Source organism: Abramis brama (genome assembly GCF_963993115.1).
Source record: "Abramis brama genome assembly, chromosome: 13".
In the NCBI taxonomy this organism is placed as follows: domain Eukaryota; kingdom Metazoa; phylum Chordata; class Actinopteri; order Cypriniformes; family Leuciscidae; genus Abramis; species Abramis brama.
The window spans coordinates 24064092-24091462 of NC_139975.1; the positions used below are offsets into that span (position 1 = coordinate 24064092).

Here is a 27371-nt window from a genome sequence, read left to right on the forward strand (position 1 = left end):
TCACAAAGAGCGTAAATGAGCAACTCATGAACACCCATGTGACTGAGGCAAGTCTGGCGTCACCCACAGCACTAGAACTCTGGACAGGAACTCAAATAAAAGTGCCAAGGACTTGACGTCCACACACACAGAGTGGGTTGTGGTTAACAATGCCCTGTGTGGCACTGCAGGGCAGTTAGGGACCCAAAACAGAGACGTGCTCAAAGTCCAGTGCTCTCTCCAAGCCTTCTTTTGTCTCCTTATGAATAATCTATAGTCAAATGTGGTAATCAGACCTTCTAGACAAGCCTAGTTACAATGCTCATCATTTACCCCCATTAGCAATGCCGTTACCTCATTTCTTGGTTAACTCAAATTGCATGGAAACAAGTAAAGCATGGTAAATGGCCTGCCTGCAGTCTGGACTAGGTCTACAGCAGTACATTATAACGGGGGCAATTACTGTTGGATAGGTGGACTTTGCCATTGTACGCCTCCTGCGTGGCCTGTGTGGCATTGGGAACCGCAAACAGAAGATGATGAGGTCATTATTGTGCAAACCCACATTTATTGGATATGACATAAACGGCAACACAATCCTCTACATTCACACACAGTTGCTCCAGCTTGTGCAGACGATGGCACAAAACCACACACACACAGACACACATACAATCAATCAGTCTGCACAAGAGTGGTTTACTGCATGGTTTACTGGCAATTCATAAAACTTACACTGTGCCATGGACTGTGCCAGCTCATTTTTCCAACTGTCTTCATACTGGCTTGTATAACAGAACACACACTAAAATGATTATAGTGTGGTTTTAGTATCACTATTGAGATAAACAAACAACGGGACTAAAATATACTTGTTTCTGGTTGCATGTCCATGTGAAAAAGAAGTACACTTTAGCATATTTTGTATACTAATTATGGAAATAATATGCAATTAAATTAATTGTACTTTAGTTTAAAATTTATAGTAATTGCAATTAGCTGAACTTGCAATTAGCTATAGTGCTTTTTGACCAACTGAAGAACGCATCTTTAATGAAAAAACATTGATGGTAAACTAAAATGTAATTTCTTTCTGAACATATTACATGTCATGTATTTAATCAATTGCACATTTGTATTGATGAGTTTGCAATTTAGTACATTTAAAATATTTACTTAAATGTAATAGCCTATCTGTCAGGGTCCTGCCCTGGCACTCTTGTCTGTTTTGTCACTGTTTAATGTTTCCTTGTTTGTCTTGCTCTGCTCTCTTTATATTGTTATATTGTGCTCTTTTCCTTCATGTCTTTGCTGGTTCGTTTTGTGTTCATGTTCGCTTGCCTATGTCTGTAGTTTATCTATGCTCTTGTTAGTTGTGTGTTTCTAGTGTATCCTTTTTGCTATTTTGTGTTGTTGTTTTTTTTCCTGTAGTCTTATTCAAGTTATTATTCCCCCCTGCCCCTGTGCATCCCAGTCACTGTGCATCCCAGTTTATGGCAGTCACTGCAGAAGTTCCCAAGCCCGCTCCAGTCCTTCCAGAGCCTGTCAAGCCCGCTCCAGTCATTACTGAGACTGCCAGGTTAGCAGCAGTCACCCCAAGGGCAGTCAAGTTTAATGTAGTCACTTCAGCTGCAGTCACCTTAGAAGCGGCCGATCACGCATTGTCAGAGGTGGACGAAGTACACAACTTCCTTACTTGAGTGAAAGTATAGATACTACTGGTCAAATATTACTCCGTTACAAGTAAAAGTTGTAAAGACCTATTTTTACTTAAGTAAAAGTACAGAAGTACTTGTTTTTAAAAGTACTTAAGTATCAAAAGTAAAAAGTAAATGTCAATGCATTGTTTTGTTGCATTGTTGTATGTAAGTAGGCTACCGTATGCCTCTGAATCTATGCCTGCATACCTAACCTCATATCAATATCAAATTTATTTCTAGAACACAGTTCCAGTAGTGGGATTGAATGTGAGATTGAATAAGTGCACTCAATAACGTCCACAATGGTTTCGGACACCCAAATGGCTGTTCCCTCAAATATTGCCATATTTAAAGTTTTTTGGCTTTTAGTATGAATATGTTAGCCTTACTGTTATCTATAAGCTAGTGTGCTCCAAAAAAGTGACAAAATTTGCATTTAGAAAACCAAACCCAACGTTGAAAATGAAAATCAGGTTTATGTCAGAATCCAATGTCAGATTGACGTTGATCTCCAATGTTGGACAGACATTGCATTGTAGTTGAAAATGAAAATCGGGTTGACGTCAGAAACCAACATCAGTCGGGTTCTGACATCAACCCGACTTTTATTTTCAATCAATATCCAATGTCAGTCTGACGTCGGGTTCTGATGTCAATCAGATGCAGGGCTCTGACGTCAACCCGACTTGCATTTCCAACCAAAATGCAACCCCTGCAACCAAAATCATGCCCTGACTGATGCTACTTTCTACTCAAGGACCTTGACAGAATTGTAGTGGAGTAAAAAGTACAATATTTATCTTTCAAATGTAGTGAAGTTAAAGTAAAAAGTTTCCAGAAAAAATAATACTCAAGTAAAGTACAGATACTCAAAAAGTGTACTTAAGTACAGTACTCAAGTAAATGTACTTTGTTACTGTCCACCTCTGCGCATTGTTGGGCCTGAGTCAGGAGGACGTCCAGTGGTCCAGTAGGACCTGAATCAGGAGGTCCTAAGTTATATGGTCTTAGTCACATCTTTAAAGAATGTGTTGAAAATGATACTTTAAAGTAAAACTAAATTTGACATTATTTTGCACATATTTTACATACTGCCTATAAACTTGCTTGAAATATTTATTTTTAAAGAAAACGTATGTTCCCAATTCTAAGTAGCCTATGTGAATTTGTATAGTCCACTGATAATGTAGGAATTTGCTTCAAATCTACTTTACTCTTTCCCCACAATTGACTGTTATATGGTGGGGGGCGCTATAACGCTTCTTCTGAATCGGTTCAAAATACAGGCAAAGCAGTAGAAACAAGTGATTGAAGATTGCTTATGCACAGCACACATGTAAAATAAAGTGATCATCAAACATTAAACAGCATATAAGCTCAAAACTGCATAATGTTACCGAATGATATGTCGATCCAGGAAGAGGTATAAAACTGGAAAACTTAAACCGCTCTGGACGTAGACTTTCACAAAAAATGCGATTTTCTCAGTATTGTTCAAAATCTAGCTTTTTTATTTTATTTTTATTAAACTTACCCATATTCAAGTGTTGATAAAAGAAGAATGCATGAAGCTATATAATATTTATTTATTATGTTTTTTGTTTGTTTTTTTAATTTTTTTTTATGCAGGCTATTGCACTCTGGTAGCTATGAAAGAGTTTAAGTACAGCTAAAGGTATTTCAAGTATAAAATACCTAATAGGAACATAGCAGTAGGCTATACATAAAGTGCAAAAATAGCATATAAATTGCAAATTATATGTTAAGTTCACTTAGAGAAAACTTATACTTGCAGTATAAAACTACTAAACTTGCAGTTTACTGAGAGTATGCTTCAAAGAGTACTTTCATAAACTAAAAAAATTCTTAAAAAATGTAGAAGTGTTTAACTATTATCAGTATAAGCTCACTTGTAGCCCTAGTATAGTTTCAGTACAAACGAAAAAATGTAGTTGTGAACTAGTTGTGTAGCCTACTCAAAGTTTACTGTTACACTTTAAGTATACTTACAAGTATAGGCTACTTTTATACATTAAAAGTGGGACAATTTAGTCCCAAGTAGTATTGAAGTACACTTACACGTATATTACTACAAGTACATTGATATTAGTATACTTACTATAAAGTATAGGCTACTTTAAAATACTTAAAATGTACATAAGGATGCTTAATTAAATAAACTTTTTGTTTTGGGCACTTCTTTCTCACAAGTGTGTAAATTGAGGGGGGAAAACATTTATTTTATAGTGGATATTAATCAACACAACTTGTGTGAAAAGAAGGGACAGCAAGAGATAATTAGCAAGATTATTTTAGAAAAATTAAAGAAATACAATCCAAAAAAAAAAAAAAAAAAAAAAAAGTTTCCAGTATTTTTTCATTTAACCTTTATTTAACCAGTGAGCACATTGAGAACACTTTCTCATTTACAATGTTCTATGTGGAGTATACAGCTTGGAGCTACACTACAGACATATCTTTATTATTATTATTATTATTAAATTAATCTCCATCATAATTTGAGCAGTCAGTGTGAGCTCACTTTGCACAACCTTTGCAGCAAATCATATCCCTTAGTGCATTTACTTAGTACAAATCAATCCCATACCCTTGGATAAAACAGCTTATTGCACTTCAGGTATTCTGCATATCACTGTGCTTTTTTTTTTTTTTTTTTTGGTGCTTTTATTTGCCAACTATTTCCATTTTTTAGACCTAGTTGCCCCAAGCAATTGTTTAAAAATGACTAAATGTTGATTCAAATGATCAGTTTCTTTCATAGTTTTTTTATTATTTTTTTTATTTTATTTTTTTATCATAAAGAATGTCAAATTCTACACTGACTTTGAAAATTTAGGGGAAACAAATTTACCAATCCCACAATGTAATAACATTTTGTACCACTAGAGGATGCTGTCTTACTTGAAATCGTAAAAGTATAAGGCAGTGTGCTATTGGGAATTCAGTAGAATAATGTCAGCAATCTGAAAAATTTGAGCTGCAGGTTTATTATGAAATGACAGTTCATTGTGTGTTTGGACAAAATTGTGTTTCATAGATTATGCGGTGTCTTTTGTAGGCTACCAACTATCTCTTACATTACCTAAAATAATCTCCGTCAGGAAAGCAGTGTATTTTTGTGCAGCTGAATCGTTCGAGTTTTAAGTTTTAATGATAATAGCCTGCAGCCTTCATGACTCTGCATGTCTATTGAGTATGTGCTTTCCTGCTTACATTCTGCTAAGAAAAATTTGCAACAAGGGCAATTTAACTTCAGCACACATTGTTTAATTTCGCAATTGCCCAAGACCTGCAAGAGCTCTCTCTCTCTCTCTCTCTTTTCTTCTTCTTCTTTTTTTTTTTTTTTTTTTACAGTTACGAAGGTTAACATCCCCTGAGATTATCTCTAAACGAGTGTGCCAGAGAGAGACAATGAAAATGAGCTGCATATATTAGAAATGCAATATTGAACATCATTACTCACAATACAGAGTGAAATAGCCTTTTGTGTTGCAGTTTTAACAGTGATTCAAATATGACTCATTGTTTCATATCGTAGCCTGATCATGAATTTACACACGAACAAATAGCCTATAACGAGGGAAAACGACAAAAACATTTATTTTGCATCTGTGAGCCTCTTTTAAACCATATTTTGTATATCACTTTTATGCAAAAAATAAATAAAAAAAATGCTGTAATGTTATGATTTAATAATTATATTATATCATATATAATATTAATAAATATTTAACATTAATATACACTGCCCGGCCAAATAATAAAAAAAAAATATTATTATATGCATTATTGCAGTGATTATGATCATGTTTCTAGCATGTTATATGGTTAGCAACAGTTCTTCACCCTAATTGATGGAGTGTGTAGCTTTTCATTTTTAAAACAACCATTTAGGAAGACACATCATGGCCATATTCCAGGATGACAATGTCAAGATTCATCAGGCTCAAATTGTGAAAGAATGGTTGGGAGGAGCATGAAGAATCATTTTCACACATGAATTGGCACCTGTGAGTCCAGACCTTAAATTCAGTGAAAGTCTTTGGGATGTGCTGGTGGAGACTTTTTTACAGAGTGCTGGACTCTTGCATTGTCAATACAAGATCTTGACCAAAAACTGAAGCACCTCTTGATGGAAATAAATGTTGATGTTATTTCCGAGAGCCGAGCACTTTGTACATTAGCAGCTACTTGTACGAGAGTATTTCTCAGCTGTGTGTAAGGTGAACAGGAATAATGTCAGCGACAGTGACAGATGCTGAGGCTGCAGGAAGGGCTTGTCTGCTGCATGGCTGTTTATCAGTCTTGGTCGTTGCCATTCTGGATACGATGGGACACTGTTGCTATGGCAGCCACAGTCCCATCAGACATGACAGATTCACAGTTATTATACAGTTGTGTGATCGTATACATTTTAAAATGAAATGTGGTTGTGATTTGTCTGAAAATGATAAATTCAGGTAAATCGTCTCACTCTTTTACCTGAATTCTATTCCTAGTTGATGTGTTTTAGAGAGATATGTATAGGTATTAACTGTCTTATTATTTGTTAGTGTGAGTGTTTTCAACCCAAATAAATAAAGTGATACTGGTCCATCTTAAACTGTTAAGTTCATTTCTCCACAGCAACTGTGCTTTCAGAAGTTGTGAAATAAAACATGATTTCCAAAGCACCGCTCTCCCTTGTGTACGTCTGTGTAAAGCTGTTCACAGGGGATAGCCTACTATTTTAGAGTACAGCTGTTCCCGGCAAGAGAGCTGGCAGTTTATGCTTGCCCTGGTTTGCTCAAAATATATCTTAATTTATGCTTCAGATTAAATATCTGTGTCATTCTAAACACAATATAATGCATTATTATACACGTGTATGTGACTGAGCTTGAAGGTAGCGGACCAGGTTAACGATAATAAACATGCCAGGGTTTCCTAGAAAACAGTTACATCTTGCCATAGACAAGTTTCTATTTGGTTCTTTCTATCTATCCTTTACTGTAAAAAAATAAAATAAAATATGGTTACACTTTATATTGATAGTCCACTTTATACATTATACAACTATAAGTAACTTTGCAACTTCATGTCAACTAACTCTCATTAGAGTATTAGTTGACTCTAGTAGACTGTAGGAGCATTAATTCTTTGATATTTATTATTTGTTATTCTCTGTCACGTGGGCACAGGTGATCACTTCCGTTTGCTTTATTATTTCCTTTGGCAGATTGTTTGAGGAGTGTTAGAAGGGGCGAGTTGCGGAAGCCAACTATCTGTTGACCATATTGCGTTGGTTGAATCATGTCTGCATATTTCAAGTTGAAATAAAAGTAAAATCAAGATAAGATCGCCAGTCTATTATTTTGGTAATAATATGACGACCGAGTGCGAGCGAGTCACAAGCCATCCCGTTACATAGCCTCTATGTGGCTATTGGATGCCGTGAATATAGACTGTTAGGGTTAGGGTTAGGGATAGTATAATAAGGGGTTTGGGTTTTTAGAATAAGGGTTAGGGTATAAAATAGCCTAATATATAATATAAAACTCTCCTGATAATAGATCAACACTTACAGAAGAATAAAATAAAGCATATTTTGTTACGTTTTGTAGCGTCAAAGGGATCCGTTTGAGCAGATGTTTTATACCATCATCACTGTCCTCGTCAGAGCTCATTTCCCAGTACATTCAGCATCTGGCTTATATTCGCCATCTCAAACATATTCTCAAAACTATCATTTTAAACATCTTCAAGATCAATATTTTGATCGCTGACAGCTTCTTCACCAGATCTACCATCAAGTGACAGTGACACTAATATTTGATTGTGTTCAGTACTTGCTCTGCAGTAAATCGCTGAGACATTTCAAGTTTTGCTGATGATACTTCCTATTCTTTTGTTTTCTGCCTGCTGTAACATTGAGTGAAATGTCACTTCATCATTGTGTATCAGACATTGCCACCTTGTGAAATAAAGGTGAATTGCATCAAAGATTAAATTATTGTTGTGCAGAAAAAAATATACGTACACTGTTACCCACCTCAGGTCGTTAGCAACCCTATACAATTTTTACAAAAAAAAGTGAATGGGAAAAGCCTTCTTTTATAATTTTTTCTCTTGTTGTGGTTTATAATGAATTGATTGAGCAATACTTGGAAAGTTGATGTCGAACTTTAAAAAAATGAATGAGAAGGTGTAACGAGGAGAACCACCCAAAACAACAAAGTTTAGGTGGGTGGTGAAGTGGAGACAGTCAAGGGGGCGGGATGGAGGGCCAGGCCTGTGAAGGGGAACTTGAACAGGACCATGGAGCAGAGGCGGGCCTGAACAGTGGAGCAGAGGCGGGCCTGGACGGTGGAGCAGTGGCGGGCCTGGACGGTGGAGCAGTGGCGGGCCTGGACCGTGGCGCAGTGGCGGGCCTGAACAGTGGAGCAGTGGCGGGCCTGGACCGTGGCGCAGTGGCGGGCCTGAACAGTGGAGCAGAGGCGGGCCTGTACTGTGGCGCAGTGGCGGGCCTGAACAGTGGAGCAGAGGCGGGCCTGGACCGCGGCGCAGTGGCGGGCCTGAACAGTGGAGCAGAGGCGGGCCTGGACCATGGCGCAGTGGCGGGCCTGGACGGTGGAGCAGTGGCGGGCCTGGACGGTGGAGCAGAGGCGGGCCTGGACCATGGCGCAGTGGCGGGCCTGAACAGTGGAGCAGTGGCGGGCCTGAACAGTGGAGCAGTGGCGGGCCTGGACCATGGAGCAGAAGCAGGCCTGGACGGTGGAGCAGTGGCGGGCCTGGACAGTGGAGCAGTGGCGGGCCTGGGCGGTGGAGCAGAGGCGGGCCTGGACGGTGGAGCAGAGGCGGGCCTGGAGGTGGAGCAGTGGCGGGCCTGGACGGTGGAGCAGAGGCGGGCCTGGACGGAGGAGCAGAGGCGAGCCTGGACCGTGGCGCAGTGGCGGGCCTGAACAGTGGAGCAGTGGCGGGCCTGAACAGTGGAGCAGTGGCAGGCCTGGACCGTGGAGCAGTGGCGGGCCTGGACGGAGGAGCAGAGGCGGGCCTGGACCGTGGAGCAGTGGCGGGCCTGGACGGAGGAGCAGTGGCGGGCCTGGACCATGGAGCAGTGGCGGGCCTGGACCGTGGAGCAGAGGCGGGCCTGGAACGTGCTATGGAGCAGTGGCGGGCCTGGACCGTGGAGCAGAGGCGGGCCTGGAACGGGGAGCAGAGGCGGGCCTGGACCGTGGAGCAGTGGCGGGCCTGGACGGTGGAGCAGTGGCGGGCCTGAACAGTGGAGCAGTGGTGGGCCTGGACGGTGGAGCAGAGGCGGGCCTGAACAGTGGAGCAGTGGCGGGCCTGGACCGTGGCGCAGTGGCGGGCCTGGACCGTGGCGCAGTGGCGGGCCTGGACCGTGGAGCAGTGGCGGGCCTGGACCGTGGAGCAGTGGCGGGCCTGGACCGTGGAGCAGTGGCGGGCCTGGACCGTGGAGCAGTGGCGGGCCTGGACCGTGGAGCAGTGGCGGGCCTGGACCGTGGAGCAGTGAGTCGTGGTGCATTGGTGGACCTGGGACGTGGGGTAATGGCAGACCTTGGCGGTGGAGCAATGATGGACCTGGGCCGTGGTGCAGTGGCAGACTGTGGAGCATTGGTAGACCTTGGCCATGGAGCAGTGGTGGAATAGGGCAGGCAGAGTTTTCACCAGCGGTCACTGCTGCCTCGGGAGGAGCTGTAGCTGTCGCCGCCACCTCGGGAAGAGTGTATGACGGCAGTGGCAGGGACCATGCAGGCGTGTGGGCCACGGCCGGCATAGGACCAGCCTCCGTGGCCAGGAGTATTATACCCCCCAAAAAATTACTTTGGGAAATTCTGCCGTAACGGCCATGCGCTGAAGAGACGGACATTTTTGCTGGAAGGTCAGTCGTGGCGGCCATCTTGGCTGCAGGCTCAGTCGTGGTGCGGCCATTTTGGCTGAAGGCCACCACATGGCAAAGGTTAGGACATAAGACAGTTACCTTGACGGAGGCGAAGCGCTAGGTTCATTCTAATTGGTCGAGTATTCTGCAACAGATCCACAGAGAGGCGAGTTACAGTTTTATTAAAGATTATCCAGAACAAACAAAACAAGACGATAACTTAAACTAGACTTGACCATAAACATAGCATGACCATAAACGTGAAAATTAGTGATGGGTCGTTCATTGCGTCTGTCACGTGACAAATGAAAAAAAGACTTTTGACTGCATTATAATGATTTCTTAATTCAGAATATGATTGCGTAGGTGGATGTGTTCGGGGAATTTGCCAGTTAAAAGTATAACATTTAAAGCCACTTAAATGGAAATCAATAAAATGATCCAAACTTCCCATCTCTAGTGAAAATAAACATGAACTTGACCTGACAAGACTAGATGCATGAGACTCTCCAACACAGGTTACAGGGAATAATATTTGACAACAATATTATTTGTTAAATATATTTGACAAACATGAGGTCTGTTTATACACAAAGACTAATTACTGAACAAGATACACCTGTGAATAATCAACAAGGAACCAATGAGAACATGACACATAGACAAGGGAACCAATCAGAACATGACACATGAGACTAGGGAAGCACATGACAAACCAGGAAACCATGACTAAGCTAAATTACAAAATAAAAGACATGAAACATGAACAAACCAAAACCCAAACCAACGTGACAGGCGGGTAGTGAATGACGTCCCGGGACACTAAAGACCCGAGGTATGCGTTTAAGGGTTAATATGTTAAAATATGTTATTATTATTAGTATTACTCCTAATTCGTTATTTGTTATATTTATATATTTACATATTCTAATGTTGTCGTGACAATATATTTATGAAAGTAGATTTGACGTTGTCATCTGCACTCCACTATTTACTGTTTTAACTTCAAAACAGAAGATCCCACATACACTCCTTTAAAGAACACAAACATCCTGACACAGCGAAACAGTTTTTGCTAAGTAAAAAACACAGGTAAGGACACACGTTATAAATCAAAGGCCTTTCAGAGAGAGAAACTAAAGCTCCCAGGATGTACGTGGGCCATGAATAAGTGATTACGAAGGTCTGATGAATAATGAAGGTGGTTTAGAGATAAAGCTGACAGCAGCTGAACTCCCATTGTTCTCAGATCTGAGGGTCAAAGGTTCAGAAATACCCAAGCTAATTGTTTGTGTTTACTTACTATTTATTTTAATTGTTTGCATGCATAATCCCCACCTCTTCACATATCCCAGCCCAGACCTTGGCAGGTCAAAACCAGTTCTTGACAAGATCAATTCAAGACCTTTGACCAAGCCAACCACTTAAACACAGTAGATTATGCACACACACTCATGCAAAATAGGAGACATTTCTTGTCTTGAAGTCCAGGTTTATAGGATCTTGATTTTCAGTTGTTTTTTTGTTTGCAGTCATAAATCTACATGGCCATACATGTGCCATAATTCTGCACTATATGCAGTCCATTAGAGTGTGTGTAATCAGTTCTCACACCGGGCGAGTGCTCCTGCAGGTGTAATCTGTAGACTAAAGCAGACAGCAGTGCTTCCGTTGAGCTATTTCTGTTCTGTTCACACACTCAACTCTGATAATACAGCACACGCTGTCTGGCTTATGCTCCTTTTGTCTGCATGTAGTCAGCCAAGAAAACCATGTGCATTGGTGTTGGTTATCAATGAATGAAGAATAACAAACATTATAATATTTAAAAAAATAATAATTCTACAATGGCTTTTCTAATGATTGATTAAATGGCAAATCTGAGTTCAGAAAATGCTGCCATATTTCCTATATATGTTTAATCTTATATTAATAATGTTTAAAAAAAAAAAAAAACATTTCCATAGCTTGCAACATGAAAGTTTGGGTTTAAATGGAAAACAATTTGAATTAATGGTTTTTAGAGGACTTCTCATATCAGTATCATGTGCATGTTACCTTTCAGCCCAAAATTTGCTGAGTGTGCATGTATTCAAACTCAGTTTCTCCTAGTTACTTTCTACCAAAAGTAAAAGGAGGCCACAAGCACACTCTAGTCGTAGCAAGACTGGAAAAACATGGGAATGCAAGCCAGTTTGGGAGCCTCGGGCTTAGGTGTGTGGCTAACACTCACAGAAATCGTTGCTTTCCACTTGAATGAAATTAGACAATATCAGCACTTTCGGAGGCAGGCTGAAACATTACAACACATCTCTCACTTTCCTTTTCACTTCCTTAAAAATTCACACAGACAGATGGATTATCGCTTTTCGGTATGCTGTCTCATCTAACTTTGACTCAGCATATGCTCTCTGCAAGGTTTAATACTCTGGCCTGGGTTAAAGTGGACTTAGATGTACAATACTGCTGTGTTAGCTTTGAGCCTGAGGTCTGAGAAACCCACTCAGGTGTAAAGAATAGAAAAATGGCCTGTCTCCATTGATTAGACCTTCTAGAGGAAATGAGTACTCAGATTCAACAGCACATCCGCAGGGACAGTGAAGTGCTCCAGGTTGATTTGAAATAATTAGCTATTTATTTGTATTGCATATAAGTAAACAATGAAGTATTTATTTTGTAAAGGAATGTTAGTTTCATAATGAACTAACCAGTGGGAAACAGAAAAATCAGAAGCAAACATTAGATAACAAATTGGTACATTACATTATTTTAAAAAAGGTTGCATGTTCTCAACAAGCGAATCAGTGGTCAATAAATACTACGCTGACCTCCCTTCAGAGTTATTGACTGACCCATCCAAGTTCCAAATTGATTTTTTATGGCCACAAGACAAGTCCCATAAATGCTGTTCTCTATCATTTTCTGATCGAATTATCTGATTTGCTCTCTATCGTTTGAGTACAGAGAATCTGATGCTATAGTGTTCAAGGGATCTATAAACTTTAATCAGAGGAGATGCTACAGTATATTTAATTTGACACAATTGCAAATGAGGCTTTGAGGATATTCAGTCACAGCTTTGATAACTTAATAAGATTTTTTGGAAAGACATATTTTCAATGATTCATGAGCTGAAAGATAGCCAACCAACTGTATGTATCATGACCGGTGCATTCTAGTAAATAAAATATGCTGGATTCATACAAAGTATATCAATTTAAGGATTTTGTCATGCGCAGAGCTTTGTTGCTCTTTGCATGACTCGTGAAGTGGATAGCCTATTCAGTGCGAGAACAAAACTGTCATTGTACTCCTACAGTGTGTCTTGTTGCATTGCGCTTGGTGTGTGTGTGTGTGTGTCTATGTGTGTTATTGTTTATTCTCTTGCGCTGTGACTCTCCTCTCTGCTGCCAGGCCAAAGCAGAAGTTCTCACATGGCCAAAGCCCTTAGTCACATGGCCTGGGCATGTGCCACATACCGCTAGCAGTCAATGCACACCAACACTAAAGCTTCTCCCCTTTAACACAGATAAAGGACAGTTTAAAAAAGAACCGGAGAGAGACGGAGACCTGAGGCCAAGAGCTTGAAGATTTGCATTGAAACCGAGAACCTGAAAAAGGACCGCAGGGGAATCGATGTGAGAAACTGAGGAAGGTCAAAGGAGAGAGAGAGAGAGAGAGAGAGAGAGAGAGAGAGAGAGAGAGAGAGAGAGAGAGAGAGAGAGAGAGAGAGAGAGAGAGAGAGAGAGAGAGAGAGAGAGAGAGAGAGAGAGAGAGAGAGAGAGAGAGAGAGAGAGAGAGAGAGAGAGAGAGAGAGAGAGAGAGAGAGAGAATAGAGAGAAATAGAGAAATAGAGAGAGAGAGAAATAGAGAAATAGAGAGAGAAATAGAGAGAGAGAAATAGAGAGAAATAGAGAGAGAGAAATAGAGAGAAATAGAGAGAAATAGAGAAATAGAGAGAGAGAGAAATAGAGAAATAGAGAGAGAAATAGAGAAACAGAGAGAGAGAAATAGAGAAATAGAGAGAGAAATAGAGAAACAGAGAGAGAGAGAGAGAGAGAGAGAGAGAGAGAGAGAGAGAGAGAAACAGAGAGAGAAATAGAGAGAGAGAGAGAGAAACAGAGAGAGAAATAGAGGCAGACTGGCTGCATGCTGCTGAATTGCATGGCCATCTTCCCAGCTGTCCCTCCTGTACATGCACTGACATCGGCTTAGCTTTAAGCCACACATCAGGAAATACAGAAAGGGAGGAGTGTGTGTGTGTGTGTGTGTGTGTGTGTGTGTGTGTGTGTTTTGTTAGTGTAACATTGGAGGAACAAGAGGGAGGGGTCCTTTCCCAGCTGTTGCAGTGTTTGCACATGGTTTATGACACTGCAGTAAGTGTAGCTCAATCCCTCTTCTAACATGGCTCACTGTTTACTCATCATGGGCCGAAAATGTGGCAAAGATCTGCTGAGGATGGGACCTGTCAGATGGGAACTTTGGAATTTGGGTTGAAGAGCTAATGAATGCAGACAGCCTTCTGATTTATATGCTTTAGTCAGACTACCCTAATGATGCAACTTACTTTCTTATACCAAGCACAGCTCTTTTTTTTTTTTTTTTTTTTTTGCTTTCCAAAAGCTTGCGTTTTAAACATTCTTAATTCGTGAAATCATGCCCTTCACATCTTTAACCTTGAAGGCTACTGCATACAGTGTGCTATTCTCTGCAACCTACATTTCAAACCAACAGCATGCAGCGTCAGTCATACTGTTGCCATGGAGAGATTGCATTAATTACTTTATTTCAGAAACATCCACGCGCAGGCAAGCGTTGCGATACGCAACATTTCAATAGCAGCTGAAGGAAATGTATCTTGGTAGTTTTTATGCCACCTCAAGCTTGCAAATCTTTAGAATATATGTTAAAGCTGAAACTAAGGACCTATCCTCTTCTTGAATCATTGAACAGCATGTGAAATAACACAAAACTGATTGCATCACCTGGGGGCGAAGTCTAGCAAGCAACTACAACGCAGATGTGTCAGACAGAACAACATTGTGAGCTACAAGTGAACATAGCTGGCTTTTTAATCCTCTGAGCAGCCCCCTCGCTCTTGTCCTTCTGCAAGATGACCTTGTGCACAGTATCTTGTGACAGACCCACAGACAGACTGATGAAAGCAAAGACCACAAATGGTTATTCAGGTCCCGGCTCTGCCTGTTTTCTGGGAAACAGAAAGTGAGTGATGTCAATGATGGGTGCATTTTAAACACGGCTGATTCATTTGTGGCTGCACTGTAAAAAATAATAAGATCAATAAGATATGACAACATATGTTTTTACATTGCTTTAACTCATCAAAATAAGTTAAGCAATTTTCAAGTTATACAAGATTCAGCTCATTTTTTTTCAGTTTAATGTAATTTAAGTTTAAATGACTAAAACATCCAAGTTGATTGTACTTAAAAACTTAAGGCAGCAATTTTTTTTATGGTAGTCTGTATGATAGGCGGTATGATAGTCTAGGAATTAGGCCTATTACATTCTCAGACTTGTTGCGATGTAATTGCTCCATTTGTGGAGAACAAAATATTATATTTCATCAAAATATCTGCATGTGCTATTTATTAGAGAATGTAAACAATTATATTCTGTGAATGTTAAGGTAATTAATTCTTAATTAAATTAAGATTTTATTTTAAAATGTTATTAAAGTAATCATTTATAGAAACTCTACAGATATCTGCTTCTTTCTTTGTTTAGATTAACATGGTTAAATTTAGACAACGCTCAAAACGTTGATTTGATCGATTCCCGTTTGAGTCCAAATGTGTCAGTTCTCCCTCACATAAATCCTTAGTCTGTGTACTGAAATATAAACTGTACAAACACTAAACTTGACATAAAGCCTACACAAAAATGAATTACTTGAGACAGATTCATCCAATGGATGTCACACAATTTATTTATTTTTATTATTGAGCGCTGCAGAGAAATGGATTGATTTTGATCTGGTCCAGGCATGAATAGTCAAGCGCTAAAACTCGATTACAGGCTGAAAATAGTAACAGCTTACTTTAATGGGATTGCAGGCTGCAGTGAGCACTAGAACTGGCCTACTGAAGGCATCCCCGAGCCTCTAAACCCATCATTAAAAAGATATAGACTGTGTCTGCCCATTAATAAAAGCAGTGTGCAGAACTGAATGAATGTGAATAAAATCGAGGCAGGAATCTATCGTCCATCGTCCAATATTTCTCCTTCAAACCTGATAAAACATGTTAATTATTCATCTGGTCAAGCATTGGCGAGGCATACGTTTTCCAGCCCAAGAAAATGCTAAAGTTCATATAAACATCTCCTATTTCTCTCTGATATTCAGACCTATACCAATGTGGCAACCCGTCACATATAATAATTACAGAAGCTGCTCTTTCATGTAGGCCTATATATTTATTAATTGTTATTTATATGTCGATCTAAGACGCAGTCTAGACAGCAAATATTTAAACATTTCAAAGCCGGTTCTATGGGGTATTTACATTCTGGGCAGGTACAGTCACCCTTCTATCGGCGATAGAAGGTAACTGGTTGAGAAAGAGGTGTGGTTGGGATTCTCGGGTCCAATCAAATGCCGCGTATACTCAAACCAGGGCGGAGATTCTGCTATACAAGGGCGGGGTTAAAGACGGAAGTTCAACTGGATTGGTTGGTCGGTTGCAACACTCACAAACCATGGTCATCTGCAGCACGTCCTTGCAACTTGGAAACGTAAGAAAACCTGTATCATTCTCAGTGTCGATTCTGAAAACAATCTTTAGCAAAAACAGCCAAAATGTGTCGAGTGTAAATGGTTGGCCGACGAAGACGCGTGGACGTTTTTAACCGCTTTCTTTATTAAAACGCCGACTGCGATGCACGGTGTCATTAAGAAACCAGAACACGAACGCTGTCGTTTGCAGTGCGGGATTTGAAGTAATTTAGCGTTGCTTATGAAGCAAATGTACCAGAAATTCATCGAGTAGCGTTTGGCATCACAACCGTGGGATTTAATCGACGCGTCAATGTAAATTCGAGAATTTATAAGGTAAAATTTGGACTGGGGGGGGGACACTGCCCCGGTCTATAGCACATAGACTGAAACGTCATCAACATTTTCCTGTATTTAAATGGCTGAGAGAGAGGAGGTCATTGCTGAAATAAGGAAGAACGCCGGTAGGTCATTTGCATTATCTTGAAACATTTGCGATGACAATGCTTTAAATGCGTACGTGAAAATCCTCCATCAGCGGGCGTGCGGAATTATTAGATAAGGTGGCCTGTGTCATGATGACATGTCGTGATGTGTTTAAAGGCGACCCCGTTTTGCTTAGAAGAAATGTCGATTAAATCAACGGCTCCCCACGGCGTTTCTCGCGGCAGCGTCTTTTACTCTTGATTTCATTATGATTAAAATCCATTCCATCATTAAATCCATGATAGATCAGTACTGTGTGTGTCTGTGAATGACGGCAAAGGTCGTTAGTGTAAAACCAATAGAAACTGCATATTTGAATGTATTGTATAATGGGTGGATGACATGATTCATTAGCTGTTTAGTATTCTAAATATTTTTCATCTCTCTCTCCCTCTCTCTCTCTCTCTCTCTCTCTCTCTCTCACACACACACACACACACACACACACACACACACACACACAAGGGTATTAAGAGAAACTGAGGGAATTACGCACAAGTGAAGATTTACTCGATTAAGCTACATAAATGGGGGATTACGGCTTTCTGGTTAAAAACAACGCTGCTAACAAATCAGTTTTTCCAGTAAGAATACATCCACACCTGCAGCATACGGTCCACCACCAGACCGCTCCTCCAAGCCCTCCAGCTTTCATCAGCAACAACAACACTACCAATGGTGGAAGTGTTGGATCCGCTTGGCTTTTCCCAGCTGTGACGACCCACTCTAACATGCAAGATGATGTTTTGGAGTCTGAGACGTCCAAGGCTTCGCAGCCGCAACTGGAGAGTCAGGATGGACAAGACAAGCAAACGCTCTCTCCACCGGGTCACCAAGAAGCACCAGGAATCATATCAGATTTGGACAACGCCATGCCAGAGGAGAATCAGCTGGAGAAGGGGACCATGGAGAATGCTAACGGAAAAGAGGCGCTGCGGCTTGAGTCTCCAGTGTTATCAGGCTTTGACTATCATGAGACGTCCGGTATTGGCACTTTAGCACAGTCCAGTAGCTCTTCTTCATCGTCCCTCACTGGCTTCAGCAGCTGGTCCACTGCTATGCCGCCTAACCCCTCCACCTTGATTGAAGAGGTCGGCTTTTTCAACCAGGCTGCTACTACTAACAGTGCGCCTCCTCCGCTGCTATTTCAGAGTTTCTCTCATCACACCAATACAGGATTCGGGGGGAATTTCTCCCACCAGATAGGGCCACTATCTCAGCACCATCCATCTCATCATCCCCACTTCCAGCACCCTCATAATCAGCACCGCAGGTCCTCACCCAGCCCCCATCCGCCTCCCTTTTCCCACCGCAGTGCTGCTTTCAACCAGCTGCCCCATTTAGGGAATAACTTGAGCAAGCCCCCATCACCTTGGGGAAGCTATCAGAGCCCCTCTTCCACTCCATCTTCAACTTCATGGAGCCCCGGTGGAGGGTATGGAGGCTGGGGAAGCTCTCAGGGACGGGAGTATCGAAGAGGGCTGAATGGAGGGGTCAATCCCCTCAACTCGATTTCGCCTTTAAAGAAGTCTTTCCCAAATAACCAGACACCAACGCAAAAGTATCCCCGCAACAATTCCGGCTTCAACACTAAACCCTGGATGGAGGATACCATAAATCGCAATGATAGCATCTTTCCATTTCAGGTAACTAAAGCCCAGTCTCTCTTAATTTTTAGCTATTAATGATTTAGATGGAGGAACATGTTTAGAGGTAATATGGTTGCAAAGATTTGTATTGAGGATTGATGACATGAGAATTTTTTTTTCTTTTTTCTTTCTGCATTTGCTCCCTTTGGCTTAATCTAATCTGATAGTGACGAAGCACTCGTGGCCTGTTTGTTAGATAAATGTGATAGAGATCAAAGCTCAGATGAGCAATGCAGTGCTGTCGTTCCACTTCTGCAAGCTGTTATTATCAATGATATAAAAAGACATGGTTGAGTGAGTCAAAATCAGGGGATGGCACACAGGCAACATTAGGGGAACTGGAAACTCTGATACTCATTTATCCACTTGTGTCAACACAATTATCAAGATATTAACATTCATAAATATCAGGGATTCTATTCTATCAGGCTATTCTTATTCTTTTCGTATCTATCATTGATTTAGTAATTGGAAGACCAACAGATGATTTGATACCAATGACAATACCTTGTGATTTGAATTTTACTTGTTTTAGAACAGAATTTGTATCTTTTTAACGATTTACTTGTTAACAGTGAGTCTGAACTGTATGTTGTTGTTATAACCACAGTGGTAACTGTGAAATCACTCACTGTTTCACATGCTCAGTGTGTCCTCCCTGCTCAGTTCGTAGCCTAATACCAAGAACAAACCATGTATTGTTTGTAAGGCTTTTCTGTTGGTAAGCACAGGATTGTTATGCTAAAACACACACGGGTTATAGTGCATTTCATCGAAATAAATCAGGCTAAATCAGGTGACTACAGACGCCATGTACATTTTTGAATTGCGAGACAACATGGGTTCTTTTGCAAGCAATCAGACTTGTTACACAGAGAACTACTTATTTTCTTTAGGTCTGTAGCCTTAAGTTAGGAATCCTTGATTGATGTATTCATTATCTAATGGCACTATTGGTGTACACATCAAGTGCCCAACTGTGTCAGTCTGTGTGTGTTAATGTGGTCCCTATCGGCATGTTTGCATGGGTGGCATGACATATATCATCTGCATTTTTCAAAAAAAAATTATGTGATGAGTTTCAGAAACTGTTGATATCGCTTAAATAGAACTTTGTCTGCATTATTTTATAAAACCCATTTATAACTTTTCATACAGAATGACAAGGCCTAATCACATCTCCCTTGGCGTTTTTGCAGGAGCGCAGTCGGTCCTTTGATGGTTTCAGCATGCACTCTCTAGAGAACTCTCTGATCGACATCATGAGAGCCGAGCAGGATTCCTTGAAAGGTACATTACTCACTGCCATTACAGATCCTGCCTCACATGAGTCTGAAAGCGTTTGAGTATCTTTTGCAAGTAAAAAACACTAAATTTGATGATTAATCATCACAGAAAATCTATTTTCTAGTTTACACTTGAGTTTATGACTCAGTGTTATTCATAGCAAACACGTAATATAGCATATTTAAATGCATGGCTATGAATTTAAATGTATTTTATAGATTATTTCTCAAAATAACCAAATATAGCCTTAGTTTACTTGGCTTTGATGCTTAGGCTATATTTGTAGCATCATGCATGCTGTTTTTTTAATGCACCTTTGTATATTTATTGTATCAGGTCATGTTTTTTTATTTTTATTTTTTTATCTGCTGTATTATAATGCTTGATTTCTCCAAAACTCCACATTTGTATTCCCCAACCAAAGTAAAAAAAATTATAACTCATTTTATTTCCATTCTCGTCATAAGATATGACTGTCCCCCATACTAACGTTTTCCTGCGTTCAAGTAACCCACATACACAACCCAGTTCTAAGTTTAGTTTTGGAATCTGTTAGGGATTTGTGATTTATTGTTGCCATAGGATGAGTGTTTCAGAAAGTACAGCCACAGAATATATTGAATGAAGGGACATGGAGATCACCTAAGTTCCCTTCAAGATTTGAAGGCTTATCTAGGACAAACACTGGACTGGAGATATGTAGTTTTTGCACAAAACTGGTTTAGTTGTGTTCACATTACATAATTTATGTTTTGTTTTTGTTTTTTTTTAAATCGAGGTGACGTGTAACATTAATAATTCTTACAAATATAGGATTTAATTATATATTTGAATATCACAAATGTGGTAAACCAAATGATCGTTCAGTGTTTGCTTGTTCTCATTGATGTAGTCTACCTAATACTTTCCAATATCTGTGGACTGATGTCTACTAACTGTATGTGCTATTGTGCATTTAATACACAAATCCTCCATTTTTATCAACAGTGATTTGCAATGTCTAAGTCTTTGCTCAAGTTTATTCTGTCTTATTTCACATGCAGCAAGGAATTACGGGAGGCGACGAGGTAAAGATCTTGGTAGTGTATTTATACTTTGTCTGTTGGTTCATGTAATTTAATTTCAAGTTACAACATGCCTTTGTGTTAAATTGTGTTGGTTGCCAGGCAAGGTTTCTGTACTCTGTTGTGTTTAGAAACTGTGATCTCTCATTGTATTCAAATGAAGACTGGTGTTAATTCAGGGTTTCCTACACATTTTCCATTTCTAAATTCCATTCTTATCATACTCAAATTTCCAAACTTCGACCATATTTAACATAAATGGTTCATACATCATTATTGTTTATTGTTCATTATTATTATTATTATTATTATTATTATTATTATTATTATTATTATCATCTATTTTATTAAATTCATAAAGAAATATATTACTATTGCAAAATTAAACTACTGTAAAATAAAAAAATCAAGAATTTAATAATCATAGTAACAAAAACATATTATAATACACTCTTATAAACGTATTAATTGAATTGTTATTATTATTTGTAGTTTTATTGTTATTTGTATTATTATTATTATTATTATTATTATTATTATTAATATTGACAACAATAATAATTGGTATGATCATTTTTGTTTATTTTATTTTACAAAACAACAATAAAATGACAATAGTAACATTTATGGTTGTCCTAATTTCTTTGCTTTCAGTTGTTAAACCATTCAGTTTTTATTTTGACGGAAACCCGCAGGGAGACCTTAACGATTTGTTGACATTATGAATTTGGGTTGATGGTTTTCGCATGTTGCGTTGCCAAATGCAAAATCTTAATTACTCAAACACACAGTCTTGCAGAGTAGCATTTACTGTAAATTGAAACTGAAAATGAACGCGCAGCGCGACTATAATATATGAATAAATTTACCTTACAACCTTTAAGATTTGATAATCGCACTAAGACATATCACATTCACACAACCATGCATTGTCAAAATTCATAGTTACCAGGCAACTGTCGAGTAATGTGATTTTTAACTCCCATTTGGCACTTTAAACCCAGCGTGCAGCGCTGTCAGAAGCAATCTGTGCATGAAATAAATGTATTAGAAAAAGTAACCTTTTTGCAGTTTTAGTAATTGTTTAGGGTCTCTTCATGATTTCTGAAAATACGGAAATCCATATAAATATGGAAAAATCCCTACCCTACTGCATATATTTACCTCTGACACATCGGTTTGATATTGTAATCATGGTTTCATGTTGAATGATCACCAAACAGCAAAGTACATTCTTATTTAAATGATTGTTTGCCCCTTTATCTTGTTGCTGGCTCAAGTGGCACATGCACATTCATTTAGTGAAATTCAAAAGAGACTCGCTTATGATAAAGCCAAACAATTCTGCGCAATCAAAATGTCCGCCTTGAATTCATTTAACGGTCATTAAACGTTTGCCATGAAATCACACTGCTTGTGTTATACATTTATTTATTATTTATTTAAATTATTTCTGAAAACTGAAAAAGGGAAACAAATATTTTGCCATCCTCCGTTTTCTTTTTTCCATACCTTTCCGGACCTGGAAATTACTTTTCCAAACTGTGTAGGATCCCTGTTAATTGCTTCTCTACATGATCTACAGCAGCTTTTCTATACATATAAAGGTTTGTTAGGTGACTTCAGAATTAGTTCCACTAAATTACTTTTGGGACTATTGTGTGACAGGTCACTCATCGTTGTTTCCCATGGAGGATGAGCGGAGTTACGGAGAGGATGAGAGGTCTGATCAGAGTCTGAGTGGACTGGGCTCACCACACAGTTTCCCTCACCAGAATGGTGAACGCATTGAGCGATATTCTCGCAAGGTCTTTGTTGGTGGTCTACCTCCAGACATAGATGAAGGTACTAAGGGATAAGAAGGGTTGCTCTTCAGGTTTTAGTAAAATGAGCAAAAACCACAACTAACATGTCATACGTATACAATTTCAGACGAGATCACTGCCAGTTTCCGACGCTTTGGACATTTGTTTGTGGACTGGCCACACAAAGCAGAAAGCAAATCTTATTTTCCACCGAAAGGTTAGTTTCAGAGTGCAAAAACTCTACATTTATTAAGAAATAAGTCGTGCAGAGATCAGCTTCTCTCATTTTAGCTGATTAATTCTGGAATCCTACGAGGGAGCTTAGATGCAAACCATTGTTTAAAGCCAAGCTTCAGATGAATATCAGTGGGCCCTAAGCAGAGGCTACAGGTGAAGGTTACTGAAAGTGCTAGAAGCTTCTTGCATGCATACCCTCAGTGAACCTGTTGTCTTCCAGGTTATGCCTTCCTCCTGTTTCAAGACGAGAGCTCAGTCCAGGCACTGATTGACGCCTGTATGGAAGAGGATGGGAAGCTCTATCTCTGTGTCTCTAGCCCTACAATCAAAGACAAACCAGTAAGATATTAAATGAAGCTCCTAATGTAGGTTCATGAGGAGCCCAATCATTCAGTCCTGTCAATCATCATTGCAAGCGTATATAAGCAGCAGTCATTGTGCCATTTCTAACAACAATTCTTCCGGCATCCCTTCTCCTCCTCTATTTCTCTCATTCTTCTACATAGTATCATTATTGGGGGTTTAGCTCGGAGCTCGAGCCTCGGGTTCGAGCTTCCTTTGAAGACCGCAAGCCAAGTTTGTTTACCATTAGCCATCAGGACTGGATGGGCAGGCGAACTCATGAGAAGCCTGTATGTCTGCTGTTCCTGTGTGATTTTTTTATTCTTAAGCTCTCATGCAAGTCATGAGAAATTAGGAGAGCATTTAAAGTTAATTATAAACCTGAACATTGTAACCTGCTCCAACACCAGTGGAATTTCGTAGAAACACTGGATGGCAGATGACAAGTCAATGATTCTGTTATGTTCATTGTGTAACTTTAGGTCCAGATACGACCCTGGAATTTGAACGACAGTGACTTTGTGATGGATGGCTCTCAGCCCCTTGACCCCAGGAAAACTATCTTTGTTGGGGGAGTTCCACGACCTCTACGAGCTGGTTTGTTTGGCTTTCAGATGAGCCCATAAATTATATAAAAAAAATAAAAAAAATCTGTTTAGTCATCACAGTAAATACAATAAGGTTTTTGTAGATTATTTACAGTGTGATGTTAGAATCATCTAGCACAGGTTTACTCTAACTCAGACTTGATGCAACAGAATACAAGCATGTTGCAATATGATGTCTTGAGCATGAGAGTGTTTATGCAAGCCCTCTTTTAAATTATTATTATTTCTATTCATTTTTTATTTATTTTTAAATTGATGTGTTACCCCATGACAGTGGAGCTCGCAATGATTATGGACCGACTGTACGGCGGGGTGTGTTATGCTGGCATTGACACTGACCCTGAGCTGAAGTATCCTAAAGGAGCTGGACGGGTGGCCTTCTCCAATCAACAGAGCTACATTGCTGCTATCAGCGCTCGCTTTGTGCAACTGCAACACGGAGAGATCGATAAACGGGTGAGTGGGGGTTGGAGCTTTAAGTAATGTATATGTAAGCTGATATAGTCAAGCTCGTTCTTTAGCTCTTCCATATATCAAATGTCAGCACCGTGTACAGTAGGGCTCTTCACCTGCAGGCCGGCAGGAGTTTTTATATGGCCCTCGATTTCTCCTTGTGAACTGTCTTTTTTTCGCAAAATGGTTGACATTTAAGTCTGCAGTCTAAATTCAACCTGGAGTGCACACTTAAGCTCTAAGGGGCAGATTTACTAAACAGAGCCAATTAGCATGAGAGCACAGTTCCAAAACAGCGCTGATAGGAGTGGAAAGTTCTGTGCGTGATCTACTGACGACATGCAAATTAAAGAACACAGACACAGTCAGATCATTTCCAGAATGACCAACGCAATCTTCCAGGTAGCGTCTGGTTTAAGACATGCACCAGTACGTTGATGAGCGCAAACCTTTGTAAATCACCTTGCATGATTCATGTAAATACTCTCCTTACATAAATTTTGAGCCTGAAAAGGAAACACCTACAAATTCATACGCAATAAAGTCAGGCACAAAACTAACTGTGCCCACGCCTTTTCAGCATTAATTTTTCACTGCGTGTCTTCGTAAATCCTGACAGTAGTTTATTAACACCAAAAGATGGTTTGCGCTGGCGCAAGCTGTTAGTAAATCTAGCCCTAAGTTCTTTAGCCAGTCAAATGACGCATTTTAAGTTTTATAAAGAAAATGGAGATCTGATCTACTGCATACTACAATAATGTTGGGCTCTTTGCCTTATTTGTTTAAATGGTTTATGGTCCTAATTCTTTTGTTCTTCATGGTCAAGGCCAGCCTACCGTCACATGTGCTAAGCTAAAAGTGTCTACCTTTCCCAGGTGGAAGTGAAGCCATATGTACTGGATGACCAGCTGTGTGATGAGTGTCAGGGCACGCGTTGTGGGGGCAAGTTTGCTCCGTTCTTCTGCGCTAATGTCACTTGTCTTCAGTACTACTGTGAATACTGCTGGGCAGCCATTCACTCGCGTGCCGGACGGGAGTTTCACAAGCCTCTAGTGAAGGAGGGAGGAGACCGGCCTCGCCACATCTCCTTCCGCTGGAACTGATCTGGGAGGCCAAGGCTGTGCTATTCATATTCATGCACTTTTCATTTTGCTAAGTCCTTTTTATTTAGAGTTCTTTTTTAAGTCTAAAATTGTATTTATTCTTAAGTTTTTAATTTTTTTTTATTATTTTTTTTTTTTTGTGCAGAAGAGAATGCTAAAAGAAAATGGTGTAATCCTGATTTTTGTTGAAAAGCTACATTGGTGCGCATGAAGACTTGAATGCATTAGATTTAAAAAAAAATATATATATATATAGATGTTTAGCCTGACTTGAATTACTGTTCTATCTTTATTCTCTTGGAGCGTCATCTTCTGTTTGTAATGGGTCACATTTTCACTTGAATCTGTTGAAGGCTATACACTGAGGCTAACAATGTAAGGGTTCAAGCCTCATTTATATGACTTTAATGTTGAGGTTTGCTATTTCACTGACTAATCTTAACTGGTTGCATGGCAAATGTGGAATCATAGTTACTCCTTTCAAATGCACAGTAACAACTAACAAGAGGCCGCAACCTATTCTGGAATGGATTATATGGACTAGTTCTCACGTGTAAGGCAAATCTTTGTGATTTAGCCATAAAGAAAAAAAGTAGTTCTTAAAATCCTTTAGAGTAACGTAACCCATTCTGTAAAGATTGCTATTAAACTACATCCAAGTTACCTATTACTTAATCAAATCAAGCATAAGACTTAAGGCTAAAGGGCAAGAACTAAGAACAGCAGAGATGCGGTGATGAGGTGTGACTGTTTGTTGTGCTTGATACACAGGTTTTTGGTCAGGCAAACCAAAGATGAGCCTTAGAGATGTCCTACTGTCTATGATACAATGAATAGAAAGCTTAAAAGCATAATTGGTTTAATGGATTTAAAAAAAAAAAAAGTGTTTATGATTCTTGTAATGGTTATGGCAGTAACTTTGGCTCATTTGTCAGGGATTTTGTGCTAAAAGCTAACTCAATGTTGTAGTATTTGCTAATGAGGAATTACCATGTTTTGCATTGATAGTGTTTTACTGCATGGGTTTTGCCATGGGTTAATTGGTGTTCTAACTGAGCATTGCAGTAGCTGAGCACATTTCAAAGAATTTGAAAAACAAATATTATTTTTTACATGGTCTGCTGATTTTTGTACTGTGTTTTATAGCTAATTATTTTGTCATGGACGTAAAACCATTATGCACTACTTTTCTAAATATTGTTTTTCAAGTCACTTTTTTCCACAAATGGAAAGTCCTTTTGTGATAACTTTTTTTTTTTCACTTGTTGAATATAGATTTTGTACTTTTTGTTACTAAGAGATCTGGTTATAATGCAAGCATACCTTAAGGAAAAGAAAAAAAGCTAATATAATTTTGTTTAGGTTTTTATGTATTTACGTTCTGAAATCCCTAGATTGTCACACACATATATATATATATATTTAGGTGACTGTATTGTTCAAACTAATATCTAATATTTGCAAAATGCAAACAGTGTTCTTTTCTATCTTAATGGACAAAGTAAATATTGAATCTAGCATGACACAAATTCCTTAAATTGTGTGCTACATGTAGAAATATATACCTATCCAGTACCTGCCCTCTATCAGTTATGAGAATGATGACCACCTCCCTCATTATTGGCTGTAGAAAATAAAATAATTAACCATGTAAATTAGAGAAATGTTAGGATGCAGCGTGTATCACAATGATGAATGTTCCATATTGAAATATCAATGTTTACTGTTATGTATAATTCTGAGAGGCAACAAGGTTAATTTATTCATTAGGTATGCATGAGCTAAATTAAGAAGTTAGGGTTTAATTAATTTCTCTTGCTTTAATGGCGGTTTTGTTTCAGAGTTATGTACCTTACCCATGCACAAACTGTGCATACCCCATTTTTACCGTTTTTACTAGTTGACAAAAAGAAGCATACAAGAGGGTGATTTAGTCATAAATTGATTCAGGGTTTACTTGAATACACTTTCAAAACATTGACAGTGAGATCTGTGCAATATGTTTTCCCAGAGACCTTT

General features: G+C 39.4%; 1 protein-coding gene across 4 annotated transcripts; it reads left to right on the forward strand.

Annotated features, from left to right (window-relative positions):
* Positions 1-16269: 16269 nt before the first annotated feature.
* On the forward strand, positions 16270-26980 carry cpeb4a (cytoplasmic polyadenylation element binding protein 4a). Of its 4 annotated transcripts, none has more exons than XM_084133819.1 (10): positions 16270-16338; positions 17270-18450; positions 19653-19743; positions 20784-20807; positions 22473-22649; positions 22737-22826; positions 23067-23185; positions 23671-23785; positions 24071-24252; positions 25125-26682. In XM_084133819.1, exons 2-10 carry the CDS (start codon positions 17332-17334, stop codon positions 25350-25352), a joined length of 2145 nt encoding a protein of 714 aa, XP_083989945.1. In that variant the 5' UTR covers positions 16270-16338; positions 17270-17331; the 3' UTR covers positions 25353-26682. The 4 variants fall into 4 exon arrangements, with proteins under 4 accessions (XP_083989945.1, XP_083989947.1, XP_083989946.1 ...); XM_084133820.1 differs by having other exon boundaries at positions 16326-16782; XM_084133821.1 differs by lacking the exon at positions 20784-20807 and having other exon boundaries at positions 25125-26980.
* Positions 26981-27371: the final 391 nt, after the last annotated feature.